This window comes from Miniopterus schreibersii (genome assembly GCF_964146895.1).
Source record: "Miniopterus schreibersii genome assembly, chromosome: 12".
Classification (NCBI taxonomy): Eukaryota; Metazoa; Chordata; class Mammalia; order Chiroptera; family Miniopteridae; genus Miniopterus; species Miniopterus schreibersii.
The window spans coordinates 36,343,862-36,364,910 of NC_138112.1; the positions used below are offsets into that span (position 1 = coordinate 36,343,862).

The 21,049-nt window shown below is 51.9% G+C and overlaps 2 protein-coding genes across 6 annotated transcripts in view; both read left to right on the plus strand.

Annotated features, from left to right (window-relative positions):
• Window positions 1-16,747, plus strand: part of STARD10 (StAR related lipid transfer domain containing 10) — a 36,112-nt gene extending 19,365 nt beyond the window's left edge. For all 4 annotated transcript variants that reach the window (XM_081152752.1, XM_081152749.1, XM_081152751.1 and 1 more), the window contains exons 3-7: window positions 12,636-12,783; window positions 13,388-13,491; window positions 14,177-14,294; window positions 16,036-16,088; window positions 16,341-16,747. In XM_081152752.1, the coding sequence (XP_081008878.1) occupies window positions 12,636-12,783; window positions 13,388-13,491; window positions 14,177-14,294; window positions 16,036-16,088; window positions 16,341-16,586 (669 nt within the window). In that variant the 3' untranslated portion in view covers window positions 16,587-16,747. The remainder of the gene's footprint in view (window positions 1-12,635; window positions 12,784-13,387; window positions 13,492-14,176; window positions 14,295-16,035; window positions 16,089-16,340) is intronic.
• A 2,120-nt stretch (window positions 16,748-18,867) lies between these two features.
• ARAP1 (ArfGAP with RhoGAP domain, ankyrin repeat and PH domain 1) overlaps window positions 18,868-21,049 on the plus strand; it is a 61,380-nt gene continuing 59,198 nt past the window's right edge. For both annotated transcript variants that reach the window (XM_081152649.1, XM_081152650.1), the window contains exon 1: window positions 18,868-18,978. The gene's annotated coding sequence lies outside the window, so the exon portion shown is untranslated. The remainder of the gene's footprint in view (window positions 18,979-21,049) is intronic.

The window sequence follows — 21,049 nt, forward strand, 5'->3', positions numbered from 1 at the left end:
TAGTGGTGGGTCCCACGCCAAATGCAGGCTCCTCTTACCTGTCGTTAAAGATGGCCTGGGGCAGGTACCACAGGGCAGCTGGAGAAGTTCCCTGGGGCTCTAGCCTAACTTGCTTCCCTGCCTCTCAGCCTGGGCTCCCTGGAGGCAGGTACTTGCTACCTCCTTTGTTTCTAGAATCTCTATGTCCTGGGGCAGGTGAACAATGCCCGCACATCTACACCCCAACCTCCCCACCCAGGGGAAGTGGGGGAGTGAGTACCCATGCAGTGCCCAGGCCATTTAATCTCATTCTTTCATGGCACGACCTGCATCTTCTCCTGGCTCCCTGAGATTCCCCTCTACCATCTCCCAGAGCCCCTTTCTGTCTTTGGACCCTTTCAGATTGCCTGGGATCTGGTACTGGACCAGGGAGGTGATGACTCCTGAGGCACAGGCCTGACAGCCAGAGGGGATGGTGTTCCCTTGTGTGTCTCCAACATTCAGTCATTCAACACATATTTAGTGAGCACATACGATATGCCAAGTATTGTGTTATATCCAGGAATTTAGTGGCAAACCAGATAGATTAGGCCCTGTTGTCATGGGTTTACATCCTGAGGGGGAGGTAAGCAAAATAGAAGCAAGCAAATAAGTAAATAAGATACCAGATGGTTGTGTGTTATGAGGACAGGATAATGTGATGGGGGTTGTCTGGCCTCCTATGTATGGGCCTTCTGCATGGAGCTGGATTGTGGGTGACTGCGTGTCCTTGTTGAATGCATGCGGGTGCACCTCTAGGGTGGTGTGTGTGTGCCTCTGAGTGTGAAACTGTGTGCGTGTTTGTGTGTTTGGTGTTATTCTGTGTGTGTGAGTCACACCCCCTCACTGCAGCAGAGTTGTCTCTGATCCATTTATGTCGCCTCAGCTGTCTCCTGGTGGTTCCTGCCCCCTGCTCAGCTCAGCTCTGGCTCTGCCATGGTCTTCCCTCCCTGCCTCCATCCAGCCTGCTGGCCTGGCCTCTGGGCTTATCTGTGGAGCTCAGAGTCTTCCCTTAGGGTGTGTTTCCTATTCCTGTCTCTGATGATTACTGCCTCTGCCTTAATGTCGCTACTTGTCTCTTTTCCTCCATTTTTTTTCTGTCCCAGTTGTTTGTTCATTCAACAAACTTCTCGTGCCTCCCACTTACTCTGTCAGCTACTGTGCTGCTGCTGGGAACTGGAGATGGATCAGACCCAGGCCCTGCTCTCAAGTCCTAGTGGGAGACTGATGGAGACAGTGACAGCCCTTTGTGAGAACTCAGGCTGAGGGAGGCCAGCGGCTGACAGCATGGTGGGGAGGGGCAGTGTCTGGGGAGGGAGTTGGGGGGCAAGAAGGAGTCAGGCACCAAGCTGAGAAGGTCCCTCAGGGAGGAAGAGGGATGGGCTGAAGGTGAGGAGGGAGTGGAGGCAGAACCAGAGTGAGGAGGACGTTTGGAGTTAGCATTTGCTGAAGGCAGAGAAAGGCAGCACAGTCTCATCATTAGCTCTGGGTTTCAGAAAGCTCCCTGGCTGCAGGGGACAGATTGTCCTGGAAGCCGGGAGATGAGGATGTGGCTGCAGTACTCCAAGCAAGGATGGTGAGGCCTGCCTAGGATTGGTGAAGAGGAGCTGTTGGGAAGGTCCTGGCTGAGTGGAGTCCCAGGGATGGCAGTGAGCTAGAGTCAGAGCCTTGCCTGGGTTCCAGGCACAGGGGGGGAACAGAGGGAAGTGGGCATTGGGGTAGAAAAACAACAGTGGTGGACATGGTGCGTATGAGAGGCCTGTGGGCTGCCCAGGGAGTGATGCCCAGGAGGCTGTTGAAGATGCAGTCTGGAGTTTATTAGAGAGCTTTGGGGGCATTAGGCCACTGGTGGTCCCTGAAGCCCGGGGGTGGGGTGGGGGGGTGGTTATCCAATTTGTCTTTGTTTTGATGTCTGTGTGTCAGGCCTGGCTCTGTCTGGTCACACTGGTCTCCTGCCACCCCCTCCCTTTTCTTCCAGGCCCACCCACTCTCTGCTTCTGCTTCTCAGCTCTCCCTCTTCTGTCCCCCCCCCCCCCCCCACCCAAGAGCTGGAGCAGAGTGGCAGGAGCTCCAGACCAGGAGGTCAGCTTCTGAGATGTCAGTAGGATGTTTCTCACTGCTGCAGAACTGGCGCGCGGGGGGGGGGGGGGGGGGGGGGGGGGAGTGGTGTGTCCAGGGAGGCTGCTGGAGACTGGGGGGAGGGAGGAAGAAGGAGGTGAGCAGCCATGAGCCATGAGTCATTTAGCCCTGGCTGGAGAGCAGCAGAGGGCCTAGCTTGGTCTGCCTGAGCAGACTCAGGGAGCTCTGTCTAGTGGAGGTGAACAGCACCTCCACTTTCCTCCACAGTCTCAGAGGGGCCCCACTTTTGGGGAAAAGATGGGTTGGGAGTATCTGGTTTTGGATCCCCTTCCCTTCAGAAGAGAGGGCCACAGGACTCCTCTAGTCATTTTGCAGGTGGGAATACTGAGCCTGGAGGTGGGGGAAGGAGACCCTGCATTGGGCGTACCACATCACAGGTGCTCTCTGTGTCCTTCCTGTGCCCCTCACTGCAGGCACAGCCAGCTGCAACAGCCACAGCCCCTGGTGTGGATCCCCCAGGGACAGTCTTCCCCTGGCCAGGTGCTGGCCCACCTGGGATCCCTTGGGTTCTCCACAGAGCAGAGCCTGGTTTTGGGGGAACAGCCTTGGGGAGCTGGACTTTGGGTCACAGTGGGTTCCAGGTTAGTTCCTCCTCTTCACCTTTCTGAGTCACCATTTACAAATGGGCATGATCTTCCCCCTAGGTAAGTGAGAGGATAGGATTAGGTGAATCTGCAAAGCCCCTAGCACAGAACATGGCACAGAGCTGGCAGACCATGCACATTTGCTGGATGGATGAATGGATGAACAGTCTGAGGTACCCAAGGGACAGCTCCATTTCCTCTGCCTCCATCCTTGTTCACTCGGGTTACCTCATGGAACTGCATGAGCCCTCTCCTTTCCCCAGCCCTCCTGGTCCATTTCCAGTCCCCAGGCTCATGCCAGCACCTCTGCCAGGAACCTCTTCCCTCTCCTTACATCTGGGTGCCATCTACTTTCTGTTCATCCCTTAGGATTCCGCTTAGGTGCCCCTCCTTGTACCTTCCTCCTCAGCTTCCCTCTGTCCCTGCCCTGACTGCCCAGGGTTGTCATGCCTATGCCCCAACCTGAGGGTGGAAGGGCCCTGAGTCTGATCTGGCTCCGCTCCCAGCACGGCCATATGACGTGGGGCATTTCCAAGGTAACTCAGCATCAGCATACGCAGCCTCAGGCCCCATCTCAGCTGAGTCCCTGCTTCCATGTCCAGGGAACAAGGACCTTGGGATTCTGGACAACGCTCTTAACTTAGAAAAAATATATGTAGTTTCTATATCTTTTTTTTTTAATCCTCACCCAAGGATATTTTTTCCATTGCTTTTCAGAGAGAGTGGAAGGGCGAGAGAGAGAGAGAGAAACATCGATGTGAGAGAGAGACATCCATTGGTTGCCTCCCGCATGTGCCCTGGGTCGGGGATCAAGCCTGCAACCGAGGTACGTGCCCTTGGTCTGAATTTAACCCAGGACCCTTCAGTCTGCAGGCCGACCCTCTAACCACTGAGCAAACTGGCTAGGGCATAGTTTCTATATCTTGTATAAACTATATCAACAGTAACAAGAATCCAACAATGAAAAATAAGTTACCTACAGCCTCAATTCCTGCAAAAAACTTCTTGGTTCCTTCAAGCTCTCATTCAAGGGTTTAGATAATTTATGCATAGTTTAGACCAGCGATTTTCAACTGCTGTGCCGCAAGAATTTTTAAAACATGCACTACCTGACTATTTAGTCAGGGGCACTGACCTCTTTTCCCTTAGCTTGTCAAATAAAAAAATGACAACAGCCAACACAACAATAGCCCTCTGGGGTGAATGAATCAAAATTATACCTATTTTTTGTCACGTTGGCAAAATACATTTTTTTGGTGTGCCACAGAATTTTTTAGTAGTTAGTTTATGTGGCCATGAGATGAAAAAGGTTGAAAACTGCTGGTTTGGTGTACGGCACAGGTAGAAGTTTATGTCCTTCTCTGTTCACTTAACATTGCCTCTGTGGGAGCATCTCACATTGCTACAGGACTGTTAATCATGAACATTTCCAGCAGCTGCTCCCTGCCAGGCCTGTTCTGGGTTTTGAGTGTTCAGAGCCGGCTCTGCCCCTGCCCCTGCCCCTGCCCCTGCCCCTGCCCCTGCCCCTGCCCCTGCCCCTGCCCCTGCCCCTGCCCCTGCCCTGGGGGAACCCATAGTCCTCTGTAGCTGGCAGTAATTATCAAGGTGATATGTCATTCTTAACCCAACTGGGTCATGCTGTCGGTGGTAGTCCAGGTTGTTCTCCAATATATTTTGCTAATTACAAATGCAATAATATAGTCAGGAATATTGTAACAGAACTTTTTTCTTATTTTGTATTTTTCCCCCTGAGTGTAAATTTCTGGTCCTGAGTCTCAGGAACTAAACTGAAAGATACATTTTTATGATTTTAAAAATATTTGCCAGCCCTGGCCAATGTGGCTCAGTTGGTTAGGGCATTGTCCTGTACACCGAAGGGTCATGGGTTTGATCCCAGGTCAGGGGACATACCCAGGTTGTGGGTTCAGTCCCCAGTCGGGACATGTATAGGAGGCAACAGATCGAGGTTTCTCTCTCACAGATGTCTCTCTCTCTCCCCCCTTCCCTTCCTTCCTCTCTCTCTAGAATAAATGAAAAGCATATCCTCAAGTGAGGATTAAAAACTGGAAAAATATTTGTCAGATTGCTTTTCAGAACAGTGAAACCCATGTTTGCTGCCACTCACCATACCAGTTTTACCATATCCTCACAAGCAGTGGGTATTTTATATATTTTTGCTAATTTACTTAGTATAAACTGTTACCTCAGTACGATTTTAATTTACTTTTCTATAACTATCAGAACTATTAAAGACCTTGCAGTGAAGTCCCAGAATCTCTGCCGTCCCCATCTCTGACATGCTTTACCCCTCCTCTCCATTTTAGGAAGACGATGGCAGAAGTATAATCAGCTTCAAGTGCCATAGAGATTTTTATAGGCATCCAAGAGTCATGATGACTCTTCCTTCTGAATTCCACAGAAGCGCTGAGGGCCACCCAGCCACGGCCCCCAAAATTTAGTCGAGAGAAGCTCCCACAGGCACAGCCTCTTTGTTGGCTCACCTGTCCATGCTGCTGTTCAGGCAACAGGCCTTTACTAAGCTGTGCCAGGCCCAAGGGACGCCAGGGTGAGCAAGGGGCCACGGCATTGCAGACAGATCAGTGCATTGCAGTGCATGCTGTTGGAGGGAGGCACTGGGGGCTTGAGGGGTAGGCCCCAGCCCAACTTGAAGAATTTAGGGACAGGGGTCAGCCAGGCTGAAGTTTGAAGACAAAATAGGAAAGGAGCCAGCCAAGGGAGGTCCTGGGAGGACCAATCAGACCTCTCTCCTCCTGCCCCACCCACTCTGCTTCCCCTGACCCCTTGTGTCAGTGTCCTTGTGCTGCTTTTGAGATTTGGGGGGGCATGGAGGAAGGTCTTAGGAGTCTCACTTCTAGGGGCAAGGGGAGGGGCTCTAGCTTGTCTCAGTGCAGGCCCTGTGGGCTTTGGGAGGGGCAGAGTGGAGGGCCCCGAAGCCAGCAAACCGGGGTAATTGGTGAGTGGGGTCCCAGGAGGAGAGCCCCAAGCAGTCAGGGAGGAGGGATCACATCTCTCAGCGCCTGGTCTGACATGAGGAGGGCAATATCTGGCTGTGGTTTGTGAGAGTGGTGTGTGTGTCTGGGGGCATTTGTGCAGGGTCCTGGTGTAAGAGGGCCACCCGCCCCCTCCCTGTCCATTTACCCTGTGGAGCGATGTAGGGCATTTTTGTTGTTCTAAATGTTGTTCCTTGTCCCTGTATATCTTGCTTGCCCTTTGGGGACTAGCAGGAAGGTGCTCCCCTGGGCAGGGCCTGAGAAGTCAGGGAAAGCTGCTGAGCCTTTATGTACAAGTCTCATTTAATCCTCACAGCTCCACACTGAGGGGAGGGTTATCCTTGTTTGACAGATGAAGATACTGGGACTCAGAGCTGAAGTCCTTTGCCCAAGCCAAAGCCACACAAGTAGGATGTGGCAGGACAGAGGCCTGTCCGACCCAGACAGCCCCTGGAACTGCTGAGTAAACTGTAAGGCTGTGGGGCCTGGCTGGGTCTGGTGGGACAATGCCATGACCCAAAGGTTCTCCCAGGGGACTTCCAGGTACAGAGCCCCAGTGCTGGATTTTGGGAAAGTGTGGCCCTGCCTTTGAGTCCAGTGAGATCTGAGGATTGAGTCAGTGACTTTGTTCAGAGGAAAAAACCTCTGAACTTTGCCTCCCTGGTCAGCAAGTCCTCTGAATACAATGAGTGCTGCATACTAACCATCGATTAACCAAGACAGTTTCCAGTTGCCAGCATGTTTGTTTTAGCTGGGCCAGTTTGCCTCCTTGATAAAAGTAGCGGAGTGTCCTGACACTTTGGGGTCAGGCACACCAGGCTCTGGTTCTCTGCTTCACCACTGTTTAGCCATGTGGCCTTGGTCAATCATTATAACTCTCTAGGCCTCACTTTCTGTATCTATAAATGGGAATGATGATACCAGTCAGGGTGTTGGGAGGGTAAGAGACAATTTCTGCACAGGATGCAGTTGGGTGTCCTTGACTATTGGCAGAGGTGGTTTGACCTAAATTTTAGCCCCTGTGGGGTCCACCGTCCAGGTGCTGCTATCTCCTTTGTGGGATAATAAATTAGTGATTTTAGCACATGGTAATGGTTATGGAGGTTGTGGCTATTGTTTGGGGTTATTATCAGTTTGATACTTAGTGCCTAGGAGTACTTTCTCTGATTTAATATGGTTCTATTGGGAAAGGGCGATTTGCTTAACAGTTACTCCTTTTACAGAACTTCTAAAATGCAACATGGTGAGAAGTCAGCACAGCCTGAGGGATAGAACCCAAATGGGTCCCTTATCCTTCTCTGGGCCTCAGTTTCCCCAGTGGTAACCTGAAGAGTAGTGGTGGAAGAGATCATCTCCTGGGCCCCTGGGACTTTGGGATAATTGGTATGCCCCACATATCCCGTGGGCAAGGATATCGAAGACCTGCTGTGTGAGGTTTTGGGGTGAGGGCCAACTTGGGTTCACCTGTCTGTGTCTCAGTTTGCTTGTTACTGCCCTGGCCTTTGGCCCTCAAGACCATACCACAGCCCCATGGAGGTGACCTGACTTCTTTTCCCCTATCTCAGGTCAGCTATCTTCCTGGGTCCTGGGAGATACTGCTGCTCCTCCCCCTACCACTTCCCTCCCCCCACTACTTCCCTCCCCCCATGGAGATTCCTTCTCTAATGCTGAGCAATGGGAAGCCTCCCAAAGAAGCACAGGCAAGGGATGGGAGAGAGGAAAAAGGGGAGAGTGAGACAGTTTGGACACTCTGTACAAATTTAGTTAAGCCTCCAAGCCTCTTTGAACCCACCAGTTTCTCTGCCTGAAGTGCCTGATCTCTGCTTGTGGCAGTTCAGTTCCTTCTCCTTTTAGGCTCCATCACCTTCTGCTCCCACAGTTTCCTTACCTTCGCTCCCCATCCCCCAACACTGCTTATTCTCTACTGGGCTTTTGTGTCCCTGTCTTTTCTGCCATCCACTTGACGGGGCTCCTTTGTGGCAGGGCCCAGGTCTGGTTCGCTTGTGGGTCCCAGTTGCCCAGTTGCAGGCCTGGAACACAGCAGACTCCAGAAAGTGGTGAATGGATGGACAGAAGGGCAGGGCCAGAGTGAGGTAAGAGAGGTACCTAGGGCACAAAATATAAGGAAGCACTTGCAAATGTTATCTAGTCCTGGCCTGTAAAAGGGTGAATGGTGGCTGGAGGAAGCCTGCTGGAGTAATAACAGCTACTGTTTTTTGAATATTTGCTATATGCCAGGCATATTACATACATTACCTCATTTAATGTAATCATAACATCCCCATGCCATAGGTACTATTAGTATCCCGTTTTTCTTTCTTTTTTCAATTTATTGATTTGAGAGAGAGGGAGAGAGAGAAATATCAATTTGTTGTTCCACTTATTTATGCATTCATTGGTGGATTCTTGTATGTGCTCTGACCAAGAATCAAACCCGCAACCTTAGCATATCAGGATAATGCTCTAAATGAACTACCTTGCCAGGGTAGTATCCCCATTTTTCATATGCGGAAACTGAGACTTAGAAGAGTTAAATCTTGTGCCCAAGGAGAGGATTGGAACCTGGGATTGCCAGATGCAAAGATTGCAGGAGTCTCCCCTGATGGCCTTCCTTGATTGTCCAGTCCTTTCTGACCATGGCTCTGTGGGACTCAGGGTGCTAGGAGGTGGTGCTGGGCCCAGGAGTTTTGGTCAATCCCATTTCTCCCCCTCATGAGATCTGGAGAGAGGGGAGTGCAGGGGTCCCAGTCTGTATTTACCCTGGACCTCAGTTTTCTCAGCTGCGAAATGGCTGCATGTCAGGCTCCCTGCTGTAACCAGGCTTTAAGGGCTTTGCAGTCCAGTATGGCTCCTTCCCTTCAGTTCTGGATTCCATGGGGAGCTCCCAGGTATTCACCCGAAGTGACTGACTTGCCCAGGGCCCAGTGGATGTGAGTTCCAGTTACAGGCCCGTCCACCAGATGCTCTCCAATGACTCACCCCTACCCCCACCTGTGCCTCCCAAAACCTCTTAGAATTACATCTTGCTGATGTGGCCACCGGCCCTGCAGGCAAGAACATAGCTAGATGTAATTTACCAGTCTTGGCGCAGCCACACTGCCTCCTGGGGGCTGTGGAAAGAGCTGGGCCGGAAGCCAGGCCAGTCACTGTTGGCCAGGCAGCCCATGGACGCCCTCTGTTCTCCAGATCACCACCCAGACCTCAGTTTCCTCACCTGGAGGGCCGCCACAGCCAGGGTTCTTACCTTCTCAGTGCTCTCCTCCCAACCAGGCAGTGCTGCTGGCCTTCCTCCCCAAGAGTCTGCCAGGAGCTGGGAAGCCTTTGAAGTTTCCATCTGTATCTTGAAGATAAAATGTTATGCAGAGTTTACACTCAGTAGGTGCCCAGTCTGTGTAGGAGTTCTGCATGCTCTGCCCACTGCCTGCTGCCTGGAGGGAGGCCTTTGCTTCTGAAGCCACAATCACCCTGGTCCAGGAGGCCCTAGGGAGAATGGGCAATGTCTGGGTAGTGTGGGCCCCTCCTCAGTGTGCACCTAGTGGTGGGGGCATCTGGGCCCTGGGACACTGAGGTTGGCCCAAGGGAAGAGGCATTCCCAGGTTGGACTTAACTTACAGAGCATCATCCTGTTATCACAACCCCTCCGTACACCCAACCCAGGCATGTATCCCTACTGGGAATTGAACCAGTAACCTTCTGGTGGACAGGATGACACCCAACCGAGCCACACCGGCCAGGGCATGCCTGTATTATTTTCATTTCATCCAATCAGGCAGCACCCAGTTGTAATTTGTACCATTACTAATTATGTTCACTTTGATCACTTGATTAAGGTGGGACCTGCCAGGGTTCTCTACTATGACGTTACTCATTTTCCCTTTGTAATAAGTATTTGATGGGAAGGTACTTTGAAACTACATAAATACCCTTATTAAACATTCAATTTATTTATTTATTCATACCTATATATACTTTGGTTTCCTATTTTATTCAGTGGAGTATAATTTGTTACTATCATTATTCATTTTAATACACAGGTTTTCCCAGCTTTAGCCAGTGGTAGGTGACCAGCTCTCCTAGTTTTCCCAGGTCTGGGGGGTTTCCTGGGATGTGGACTTTCAGTGCTAAAAGTGGGAAAGCTTCAGGCAAACACTGATGAGTTGGTAAACCATCAGTGGAAGCTCCTGTGTTCTCTGGGCAAGGTCCCTAGCATTCTGTGGGTAGGTCCTTACTTTTTTGCAAGGTAAGATGTTCCAGGCTCATCTTATACTTACTCTGACCCAGTCCCAGAATCACATATTTCTCCAAGGAGACCTTTTGAGTATTAGACTATATCACACCATGGGAACTGTAGCAAATGGAACTCATTCAACTTCCTACAGGCCACACTCTCATCTGCCTCTGTGCCGGTTCCCTGGCTGTTCTTTCTGCCAAGGCCACTTGGCAGACACCTACCTTCCAGACTGAGCTTCTCCATGAAGCCTGACTCCTCACCCACCTCAGAGCTGACCTCCTCTCTGCCCCCACTGGGCAGTTTAGGGTACCTCCTCATTTGCAAGTAGGTCTCCTTTCTCAGTTGGAAGCCTTTCAAGGACAGGCTCTAGATTCATCTCTGACTCTTCTGTGTTCCACACGGGGCTGGAACTGGGGGTTGTTAAGTGACTGGATCTAGTCACCCCCTCATGGAGCAGGAAAGTAAACAGAGGGAGAGTGGCTTGTTCACACAAGTCTTTGCAGGCTGGAGGCTGTCCTTGAACTTCAGTTTTCTTAATTCTAAAATTACCTCAGAGTGTTGCTGTTAGAATAAAATGCTGTAATGTGTATAAAGCCCTTAGGATACTACTCAGTATCTCTGGGGGGAACTTTTTATTTAAAAAATTATTTTATTGCAGAAGCAGTACGATGCATTTTAGAAAATTAGAAGTACAGCCCTGGCCAGTAGGGCTCAGTTGGTTGGGTGTTGTCTTGTGCACCAAAAGGTTGCTGGTTTGATACTTCATCAGGGCAAATGCCCTGGCTGTGGCTCAATCCCCAGTAGGGGGTGTGCAGGAGGCAGCTGATCAATGTTTCTCTGTAACTCTCTCCCTTGCCCTTCCTCTCTCTAAAATAAATAAATAAATAAATAAATAAATAAATAAATAAAAATATTTGGAGGAAAAAAAAGAAATACAAAGAGCAAAAGAAAGCAAGCCATCATATGGAGGTCACCAGTGTTAACACCTTAGTGATTGTGCTTCCTAAGCATTTTCTGTGCATATATTCCCCCCCCCCCACCCCAAATGAGATTATACCATGCATTCTATTTTGTAATCTGCTTTTTTTTTTTTCCAGGCAGCAATCTCCACCATTTTGATTCAGCAAATTTTCGGTACATCTAATACTTAGATCATATTCATATTTTTCCAGTTGACCCAAATATGTGTTTATAGCTGTTGTGTCCAAGCCAGTATGCAATCCAGGACCACAGTTTCCATCTGGTTTTTGTGTCCTATAAGTCTCTCAGTCTAGCCTAATTCCTTATGACATCTGTAGAAGAGACTGGACCAGTAACCCTGCAGAATATCTCATCCTCTGGCTGTGTCTGGTTGTATTCTCATGGTAACACTTAGCTTCTCATGGTAACATTAGCTTGTTCCTCTGTCCTTTCTATTTTCTGTAAAATGAAGTATATCTAGGGCTTGATGAGTTCACTGGTGCTTAAAATACTCAATAGGTAATGATATGCCCTTCCTGTGGCCTCTCATGTGGTTAGTGTCTCAAGGCCTAACCCAAGATTAGGGGGAAGGTAATGTGATGCCACCCTCATATGGTTGCATGTATCCCCTTTTTAATAGAAAGCAATGTGTGCGCTTCCCTTGGCATGTCTGAACCCCAAGTTCTGGGAGATCTTTTTAAACGATGCAAGAAAACATGTTCATTTGCTGAGGGAACTTGATCCTGGGGTTTGGGCTTTTGGGTGAAAAAAATCACAGAACAAGGCTATGGACTGAGTTTCATCTTGCTGAGTGCAAATCTTACAAAAACTGGTTCTGTTTTTACTTGATTTCCAGACGCAATCTGGGTTAAATTCCATATCTCTGCTACTTTCCAGCTGGGTGACCTTGGGCAATTTACTTTACTTAATCTCTCTGAGCCTCAATTTCCTCCTTGGATTTCTTGTCTGGCAGAGTTGTTGTGAGGGTTAAATTTTTTAAAAGGTATCCTTGGGCCTGGGCAGGGTGTGGCAGGGTAGAGGGGATCATCTGTAATACTTTCATCAGTAAAGATAAATTAAAACATTTTTTTAAAAAAAGGTATCCTTAGCTCATTTGTCCCCTAGATGGAAATCTCTTTGAAGACAAGGCTAATAAATAAAAAGAAATCCAAAGGTGTTTGTTGGATTTAAAAAAAAAAAAAAGGAGGGCAAATGATAAAGTACTATGGAGGAAAGAAATCATTCATTTAGGCATTTGTTTGTTCATTCATTCATTTCATTTAACATGTATCCATACCAGACTCTGTGTTGGATCAACTGTGAGCCTCTGACCATGAAGTTCAAGGGTCGGAGAAGGCACAGATATTGAGACTCAGCATATGGGAGTCCAGAATATCTGGCAGGATAATTAAGGAAGACATGCTGGAGGAGGAAACTGGGATGAATGGGGAGATTTGGTGGGAGCTAAGATGGGGCGGATAGTCTCTGGATACAGGGGCTGTTGTCTCCCGGCACAGGTGGCTTCTGGGAGGGCTGGACAGGACTCGTGGCAGGTGGTGAGCCCATGTTGGCTTCAGGGGTCACGGTTCCCTCCTGTCCTCCTCCTCCTCCCTTTGCCAGTCTGCCCTCTGGCCCCTAGTACAAAGGATTTGAGCCCTGTGTGACCCTGACAATCCATTTGTCTGTCTACAGTGCCGGATGGAGTGCCGCGATGTGCCAGCTGAGACACTCTACGATGTCCTACACGACATTGAATACCGAAAGAAATGGGACAGCAACGTCATTGAGACTTTTGACATCGCTCGCTTGACAGTCAATGCTGACGTGGGCTATTATTCTTGTGAGCAGGCCCAAGCACACTACCCCAGCCTCCTACAGGCCTCCACCAGGCCTCCAGCTGAGCCTCGTCCTCCCATCTTCCTTCCCTGTGGTGGCACCTGAGTGCTGAGATATAGGGCCACTCTTCCTGACACCCCTGCCCACTCCCAGACAGTTGGACACACACACACATGTACGCGCAAACATATATGCACTCCCATGTTCATGTATACACATTCCACACAAATACATTTGTACACATGTATACAACTGATGGCCATATGCCACATATTCATGGTCATACGTTTTCATGTACACACATCACTATAATACCGTTGTTTTCCCATATACTCACATATACAAACAGGCCAGGGCAGCAAGGTAAGGGCTGTGTGAGATTGTGTGGAGCAGGGATGGCTGGAGACAGGAGGGGAGAGGGCTGTGGTCTGTCTCTTTCCTAGTTCCAGTTCTAGGACTGTGGTCTGGTGTGGAGGGTACCTGTTTGGTTCAGGGGGAGCTGGCAATTAACTAGGCACCCCTGTGTCTCTGGCCTCTGCCATGCCCTTCCTTGCAGTTGGCAGGCAGGCCAGTGGTCTGGCTGAACTGTCCCTTGCCCTCCTCCACAGGGAGGTGTCCAAAGCCCCTGAAGAATCGTGATGTCATCACCCTTCGCTCCTGGCTCCCCATGGGCACTGATTACATCATTATGAACTACTCAGTCAAACATCCCGTGAGTTGACCTGCCTTCCCTGCTGGGTGGGCAGGGGAAGGTGCGAGGTAGGGCTGGGCCCGCAGGCCGAGCCCAGGGAGAAGACCCTGGCTGCTACCATGACTTCAGGCCAGGCATGGAATCATTTAGTCCTCAGTTTCCTTCTTATATAGTGAGAATAATGGCTCCTGTCTCCCTGCTGGGGCTCTCAGCAGATGAGGAGAGAGCAATGTGGGCCATGACTGTGGGCGAGTGGGTGGGACGGGCTGAACTCTGTTGGTTAGGCTCTGGCATGGTCTGGCTGTGAAAGGGGGAAGCAAGAGGTGAGGGCAGGGTTCCCTGGCCCTCCTTGAGTCTGGGCTGCCTTGATCGCCGTGACAGGCAGGATAGACAGGTACAGCTGGCCTGGGCACGGATGAATGTGTGTGTGTGTAGGTGTGCGTGTGCATGCCCATGTGGGTGTTCATGAGCCCTGATCCTAGACTGAGGTGTTTCCGGAGGGCCACAGGGAAAGCTTAAGAGCTTAAGAAGGGTAAGGATGGCCTAGTCTGACTCCTCCCTTTCTCCTTACCCCAGCAACAGGCCTGGCCTGGAGTGGACACTAGGGGATGTGAACTAACTAACGTGTGTGTGTGTGTGTGTACTCACAAAGACACCTCCTTTGCCCCCACCCTGAGTCTTACCTCGCTGTGCCTTCTATCCTCAGAAATACCCGCCTCGGAAAGACTTGGTTCGAGCTGTGTCCATCCAGACAGGCTACCTCATCCAGAGCACGGGGCCCAAGAGCTGCGTCATCACCTACCTGGCCCAGGTGGACCCCAAAGGTGAGGGCTTGGCCCTGGTAGCCTACCATGGGATCCTCCCCTATATCCCAGGGGATGGGACTTGATCTACTTGGGATCCAGAAGCGCTTCTTTTAGGAGCCCTTTTGCATTTGGGCCATAGTCATCCAAAACGTCATTTGACCGAGGTTTAAGACTTTACAGTGGTTTGAAAAGCAAGGGCCAAGGTGGTAGCCAGTGTCCCAGGACGAAGCTTAGAGCTCTCTTCCTGGGTGCTCATACCCCTGTACTCTGACTTGCTTCCTGGTCACTGGTTGCTCTCTGTCTTGCTGGCTCCCATCCTCTGCTCATTCTGGAGGCCTGGACCTTCCAGGCTTCAGTTCTCTTTCCCTTGGGAAGGCTCAGCTACTCCCAAGGCTTCTGTGGCCAGCTGACCACATGGCTCTCTCTGCTGAGATCCAGATCCCTATGGCCACTGGCCGCCTAGACATGTCCCTCAGGATGTCTTCTAGGACCTGAGACTCACTGTGTCCAATGCTGAATTCACCATCTCCCCTCCTAACTTGTCCCTTCTCCTGAGTCTTCCCTCTAGTCACCTGGGCCAAGAAACTGGAGTCAAGCGAGCTCCCCCTTCTCAGCTCCCAAACCTAGTCACCAATTCTTTATTGATTCTACCTCTTAAATAGCTTCTGAATCTGTCATTTTTCTCCATACTAACCCACCTTGTCTGTCCAAATAACTACCAGAGGGGTTTTTCCAAAACACTTATTTCCTTATGACTCTCTTCTGCTTAAAATCCTTCTGTGACTTTCCATTGCCCTCAGGAATCTAAGCCCCCTGCCCAGGTTTCCTGGTCCCTCCTCGAATTTTTATACATCCCCGCCTCCTTGTCTAGGCAGCCCTGTCCCTCAGCCTAGAAACACCTCTCCTCCCTTACTCATTCCTCCAGGGCTGCTTCAGATGCCACCTCCTCTATCCCTGATACCCAGAGGAATCACTGGCTCCCTGCTCTCTGGGCCCATTGCCCTCTAGCAGAGCACTTGGCACACTGTTGGGTCCCCTCTCTGGGTCCCTAGGGCTGGCCCAGGGTGGGTATCACTGAGTGAATGTTGAGTGAGTGAGTGAATGGATGGATGACTGGAGGATGGCTAAGCCCTGAGCTCCTTTGCCAGGGTATGCCCCGAGCTCCACTGAGGGCTCAGTGCCCAAGGCCCTGGGTTTCCTGGCATCTCATTAAGTGAGTGTGGTGGTTGTCAAAGGAAGATCAGACACTTGGGAATGAGACAGAGTAGAGAGCTGGGCTATGGCTTCCAAATCAGGCCAGGCTGGGGTGCTCAACCAAGAGGCCTATGTAGCAGCTAGGCTTTCTGGGACAGGAGACTTGGAAGTACAGGCAGAGGAGGGGCTAAGCATCAGGACTATTCACCATAGAGGGGTTGGATATGAGAAGGAATGTCAGTGTGAGTGGAGGGGAGGCAGCAGGAATGGGTCAGGAATTCAATCCATGTGTAGCCTGTGGTCACCTAGGACCCTGTGGTTTTCTTCCCTGTAGCCCTCTGGGGCTCAGTGGAAGGGGTTCAGAGATACAGAGCTGAGCATGAGGATCTTGGTCTGAGGTGGGAAGAGGGAGTGAGGATGATGAAGTCTTGTGGGGTTTATCTCATCCTCCACCCCCATGGGGAAGAAGGTGGCCTCCCTGGAAACCTCAAGCTGGAGGCAGGGGGCTGGGTCCCTGAGGCTGCTGCTTCCTTTCTCTCCTTACTACCCTTCCCTTCTCTCATAGGCTCCTTACCCAAGTGGGTGGTGAATAAATCTTCTCAGTTCCTGGCTCCCAAGGTGAGTGGCCTTGGGACTTTGGGGGTATGGAGGCTGGTGGAGAGGGTTCCAGGCTGAAGGGATGGAGTCAGGGATAGGGACTGAGAGTCAGGGGGTAGAATTAGGGTGGAGGGGCAGAGTTATGAAACTGGGACAAGAACTCAGGATGCTAGGAGCTTGGGGCTGAATGGCCAGAGGGCACAAGAGGGAATGTGGCGAGAACCTAGTCCTGCGCCCGTTCACCCCTGACTTTGGGGTGCTGCGGGTCCACAGGCCATGAAGAAGATGTACAAGGCGTGCGTCAAGTACCCTGAGTGGAAGCAGAAGCATCAGCCGCACTTCAAGCCATGGCTACACCCGGAGCAGAGCCCGTTGCCCAGCCTGGCACTGTCGGAGCTGTCGGTGCAGCATGCGGACTCGCTGGAGAACATAGATGAGAGCGCGGTGGCAGAGAGTCGTGAGGAGCGCACGGGTGGGGCCGGCGGCGAGGGCAGCGACGACGATACCTCGCTTACCTGAGTGCGGAACCACAACAGGGACTGAGACAAGACGAGGCGGAGCCTGGGGGTGGCTTTCTCCCCTCCCACACCCCCTGCGCTTCCTGAGGACGTTGGGCTCAGGCCCAGGTTTGCGCTGTGGCCTGGCTGGATACAGCCCTAATAAACCATCCCACAGCCTCAGCTGTCTCTTCGCTGTACCTGCTTCCCACCTGCCTGGGGCACTACTGCTGCTCTGGGTCCCCTTGTTCTACAGTTAATTTTGTCATTGACCGGCTGACCTTTTCTCCTTTAGGCATCCCCTAATCTCCCCATGTGTAGCTAGGGGATGGGTTATCAGCTCCTCCGTTTAAGGTGTGTTCCATTCCCTTTGTGCCTGTTCATTAGTTCACTCTTCATTCATCCGCCTGTCCTCGTTGCGTGTTCATTCTGCCATTCTCTCCAGGCTATTTGACTACCTTTCTCTGCTCTAAGAGGAGGAGTAGGTCTGGCTAGAGGCCCTGGGTCAGGGGTCAGAGGGTGGGGTTTTTCTATGTGACCTTCCACTCCATGGGGAGGGGGGTTTCTACTTTGTGACCTTTAGCCCCGTAGCATCCAACCTATGGATTGGGGGACTGATACTCTCTAGTTATTAGGGAAGGGAGGTGGAGAAGTCCCTAATCTCAGAGCTGAGGTTGGGGCAGCATGTTCTAGAGGAGGGAGGTTGAGGTTGAGGTGAGGGTCATCAGACTCCAGTGCATTAGAGGGACTAGGCCCTATGATTTGAGCCCTCCCTAGGTCATTTTGAAGACCTCCAGCCTGTGTTAACAGAAAGGATGGCGCCCCTAGCCCCTTGCCAGTGGTCAGATGCCAGCCCCTTGTTCCTGTGTTTTACCTCAGTGCTTTGAGGTCTAGAAGAATGCCTGGGCCTCTCTTGTTCTCTGTGGCCCCAACACTGCTATCAGGTTGGGAATAGGGCTCTGTGCTCTGTCCTCTTCAGTATTTTTGCACTGGATACGAATATGGGGCCAGGAAGTTCTCCCCAAGGTCTGGCCCTGTCCTCCCCTCCCAGGAAATGACTTACCTTAGCATTGTCAGGAAGACACAGTAGTAGATTTTCCCAGAGGGGCAGAGTAAAAGTCCAGTGGGAGTAGGCAGGAGATTCTATAACTCACCAAGACTTGGGTTCCAATCCCAGGTTTGCCCAATACTAGCTTTGTAATTTTGGGCAAGTCATGGAAATTTTTGGAGCCTCCTTTCCTAGTCTGTAACCTGCAGTGATGATTTTCACCTTCAAGCAGAGGTATGAGGATTGAAACAAAAGGAGTTGTTCAGTACTGGGCCTGGCATGTAGTAGGTCAGGAACCTTTTTTCTGCCAAGGGCCATTTGGATATTTATAGCATCATTCTCAGGCCATATAAAATTATCAACTTAAAAATTAGCTATGAAAAAAGCTCCTAGATTTATTGAATTTTGAGTCCTGCCTGCGATTGCCTTGGCAGGGCCAGACCAAATGATTTCTCAGGTGTATACAGCCCACAGATGTTCCCGACCCCTGTAATCGTTGCTCAAATTAATAACTCCCAATCTCAGAGTAAACTCCCATGTCCCACCCTGGTGAGAGCTGTTCTTCCAAATGACTCCACAGGGTATTTGGAGAAAAAGAAGCAAAGAGAAGTTAAGGTCTCTGTCTTGGTTGGCCCCAAAGGTGCCCTGGACACAGGAACCAGGAATGCCTGCCAAACCCTGGGCCCTCATCTGTGTGTGTGCTTGCAGGACGGTAGAGAATCTCCTGTTCTTTAGGCCATCCAAGGTGCCTGGGTGCCAGGACCTTAGGCTGTAGCCTTCAAGCCAAGGGATCTTTAGGCACCCTCCCAGGGCAGGACTCTTCCCCACCACCCTGCCTCTGGGGGACGTGGCCCAGGGAGAGAAGCGGGATATCCTCAGAGAATGGGGTGGGGAAGGACTTCCTAGAAGAGGTCGTCAGAGACCTTGGTCGCCCTATCTTTCATACCCTCTTAATAGCCCTCGGGGTCTGGGCTCCTGGGGATGTGTGGCTCATCCCTCTGGGTGCAGTCACCAGAAGAGTAGCAAGAGGCAGGGAGACTCAGGAAGAGATGGAGACTCAGCGGGTGGGGGTGGGAATAGAACCTGAACCTCAGGAGACAGAAGCGGACCCTGGAGCTGGGAGAGCAACGGGAGACACTCAGACCCACCGGGGCAATGCCATCGAGGACCCTGACTGGGCGGGGTCAGACAGGGGGCGTGGCCATGTCCCTGCCCCGCCCGCCCCGCCCGGAGCGTCACGTGGGCGGGCGGAAGCGCCCGGCGGGGTGGGCGCGCCCGGCCTGTGGCCGCGATTTCGCTGCTTCTCCGTGAGTCTATGGCGGCGCCTGAACCCCGGGTCTCCGCGTGGAGTCTTTGCTCGGAACAGGTCAGTGAGGCTGCGGGGGGCTACCGGTTCCGCGCGCCTTCCCCAAATGTGGGCCGGAGTTTTCCCATTCCGCAGAAGGGAACGCCGAGGCTCCGCGCGATTCTGCGCCTGACACCTACTTCCGCGGGTGTTTCTCCTGGGTTGTGGTGTCTGTTCTCTTGTCCCCTGGGGGTCGCCTCTTGAAGGTGCGCTGTCGGGCCAGAGGCCGTAGGGAGGAGGGCGAATCGACGGGACAGGGGGCTTCCAGCGCTTACTTAGCCCTTTGGCATGAAGGCTGTCGGGATCCGGAGCGAGCCCTTCTTCTCCCGACGCCTTGCTTTTCTTATCTGTGAAGTGAAGGCTCCCACCTCGCTGACCGCGGAGACCCTACAGCTTTGCACATTGCTGCGACCCTATGCCCAGGACCTGGGCAGTGACCTTGGGAAGACTGCTTCCGGTCTCTGTGCCCCAATTCCCCACCGGTAAATGGTGGCTTGGCCTCCCAAGAGCCCCTACCTGGCCCAGTTGTTCGAAAAAGGAGTGTTCACGTTGAATGGGGTCAAGCCTGGAGTGGGTTTTTAGGACTGGAGAGAGCCGACTTGGAGGGCAGCCGGGGGAACATGGGGTCGGCGTTTGGTCCCAGATCGCCCCTCGGTGTTTTTGTTGCTGGGGAACTTAGGTCAAAAGCCATGACAATATGGCTTCTGCCGTATGCACACCCCCTCCCCCAAAGCTCCCGTCCTGGGAGCCTTCCCTGATCCCCAGGCTTTGCGGCAGGAGGGCTGCAGGGTCAGACAGATATGTAGAGGTACTCAGGGAAGGGTCTGACTGAGCACCAAGGTCCAGACAGGCACCTAGGATGCCTGTCGGCAGAGCAGAGAGTGCTGGGGCTAGGGGAGACCTCCCAGTGAGCTCATTATAGGGTAGAAGGATACAGCAGAGTCACAAAGACAGGTGTAGACAGGCACTGAGATGGAATGAGGGACTGGAACTCTTGGACGCCCAGGGAGATGACTGGAATCAGGCCTCAGCAGTTTAGTGGCAATTCACAGGGATAACGACCCTCCAGGGGAGGGCATAGCTTGCATGGCATATTTGAGGAATGGCGAGGAGATGGATATGGCACGGAGTAGCAGGGGCAGGGTATAGAGACAACTCGTCCCCCTGTCCCATAGCTGGTTTGGGATTGTCCAGGCCCTGGCCTGGTGACTCTACCTCCCCATTCGCCACTTGCTCACTGGAATAGGGCAAGAGGAGGCTGTTCCAGGCAGAGTCCTGACAATTAGGGAGGTGGGAATTGGCAGAGGCCACCAGGGACCCAGATTGTACCCAAGCTTCATTGGGGCATTCCCCACTTGGCCCCAGCCTCACCCCCACAACCTGTTGGGCTCCATTCATGTTTTTCCATACATCAAGCCTCAGCCCTTTGTGCAGGTTGCTTGTCTCCCCGCACCCCCAAAGTTTTTGCCCCTCCAAATCTACTAGATCCTTTGGAACTTCAAAGGTGGGCTGCTTATTACTGCCTAGCATTTTAGGCCTGTTTAGTGGCTCAGCTTAGCAAGGGCCTCCTAGGAGCCCTGTGGGGAAGCGCCTGCAAAGCTATGGGGACATCTGGGAACTGGGGCAGTCCCTGTGTCGCCACCAAACCCTGTGTTAATAAAGTTACAAATCCCCAGACTTCTTAGTTCCTGGCTTAGTTCCTCAGAGACTCCATTTCCCCATCTGCATGATGGGGTGATAAGCCCTGGTTCCATGTCCCAAAAAGAGCCTGTTCTGGGGCGAGAGCTGGGCCAGAGCCTAAATCCTGCCCCCAGCAATGAGTGTTTGAATGAAGAAAAGGCAGAACCTGGGGGAAGGGGTCTCTTGAGAGTCCTAGGGGCTAGTGGTAGACTAACCCATTGGCTGGAAGAAGGGAGTCCCCTCTCCTCTTCAGGGCCCTCTCCCCTCCCCACCGCATTTTCCCTTTGGCCAAGCTCAAAGCCTGCAGGCTGATGCTCAAACAAGTAGCTTCTGTTCCCAGGGGAGGGGGAGGGGAGGCAGGCCCTGGGCTTCTGGCCTGACCCTGCTTCTCCCCTCCACCCCCCTTCACTTT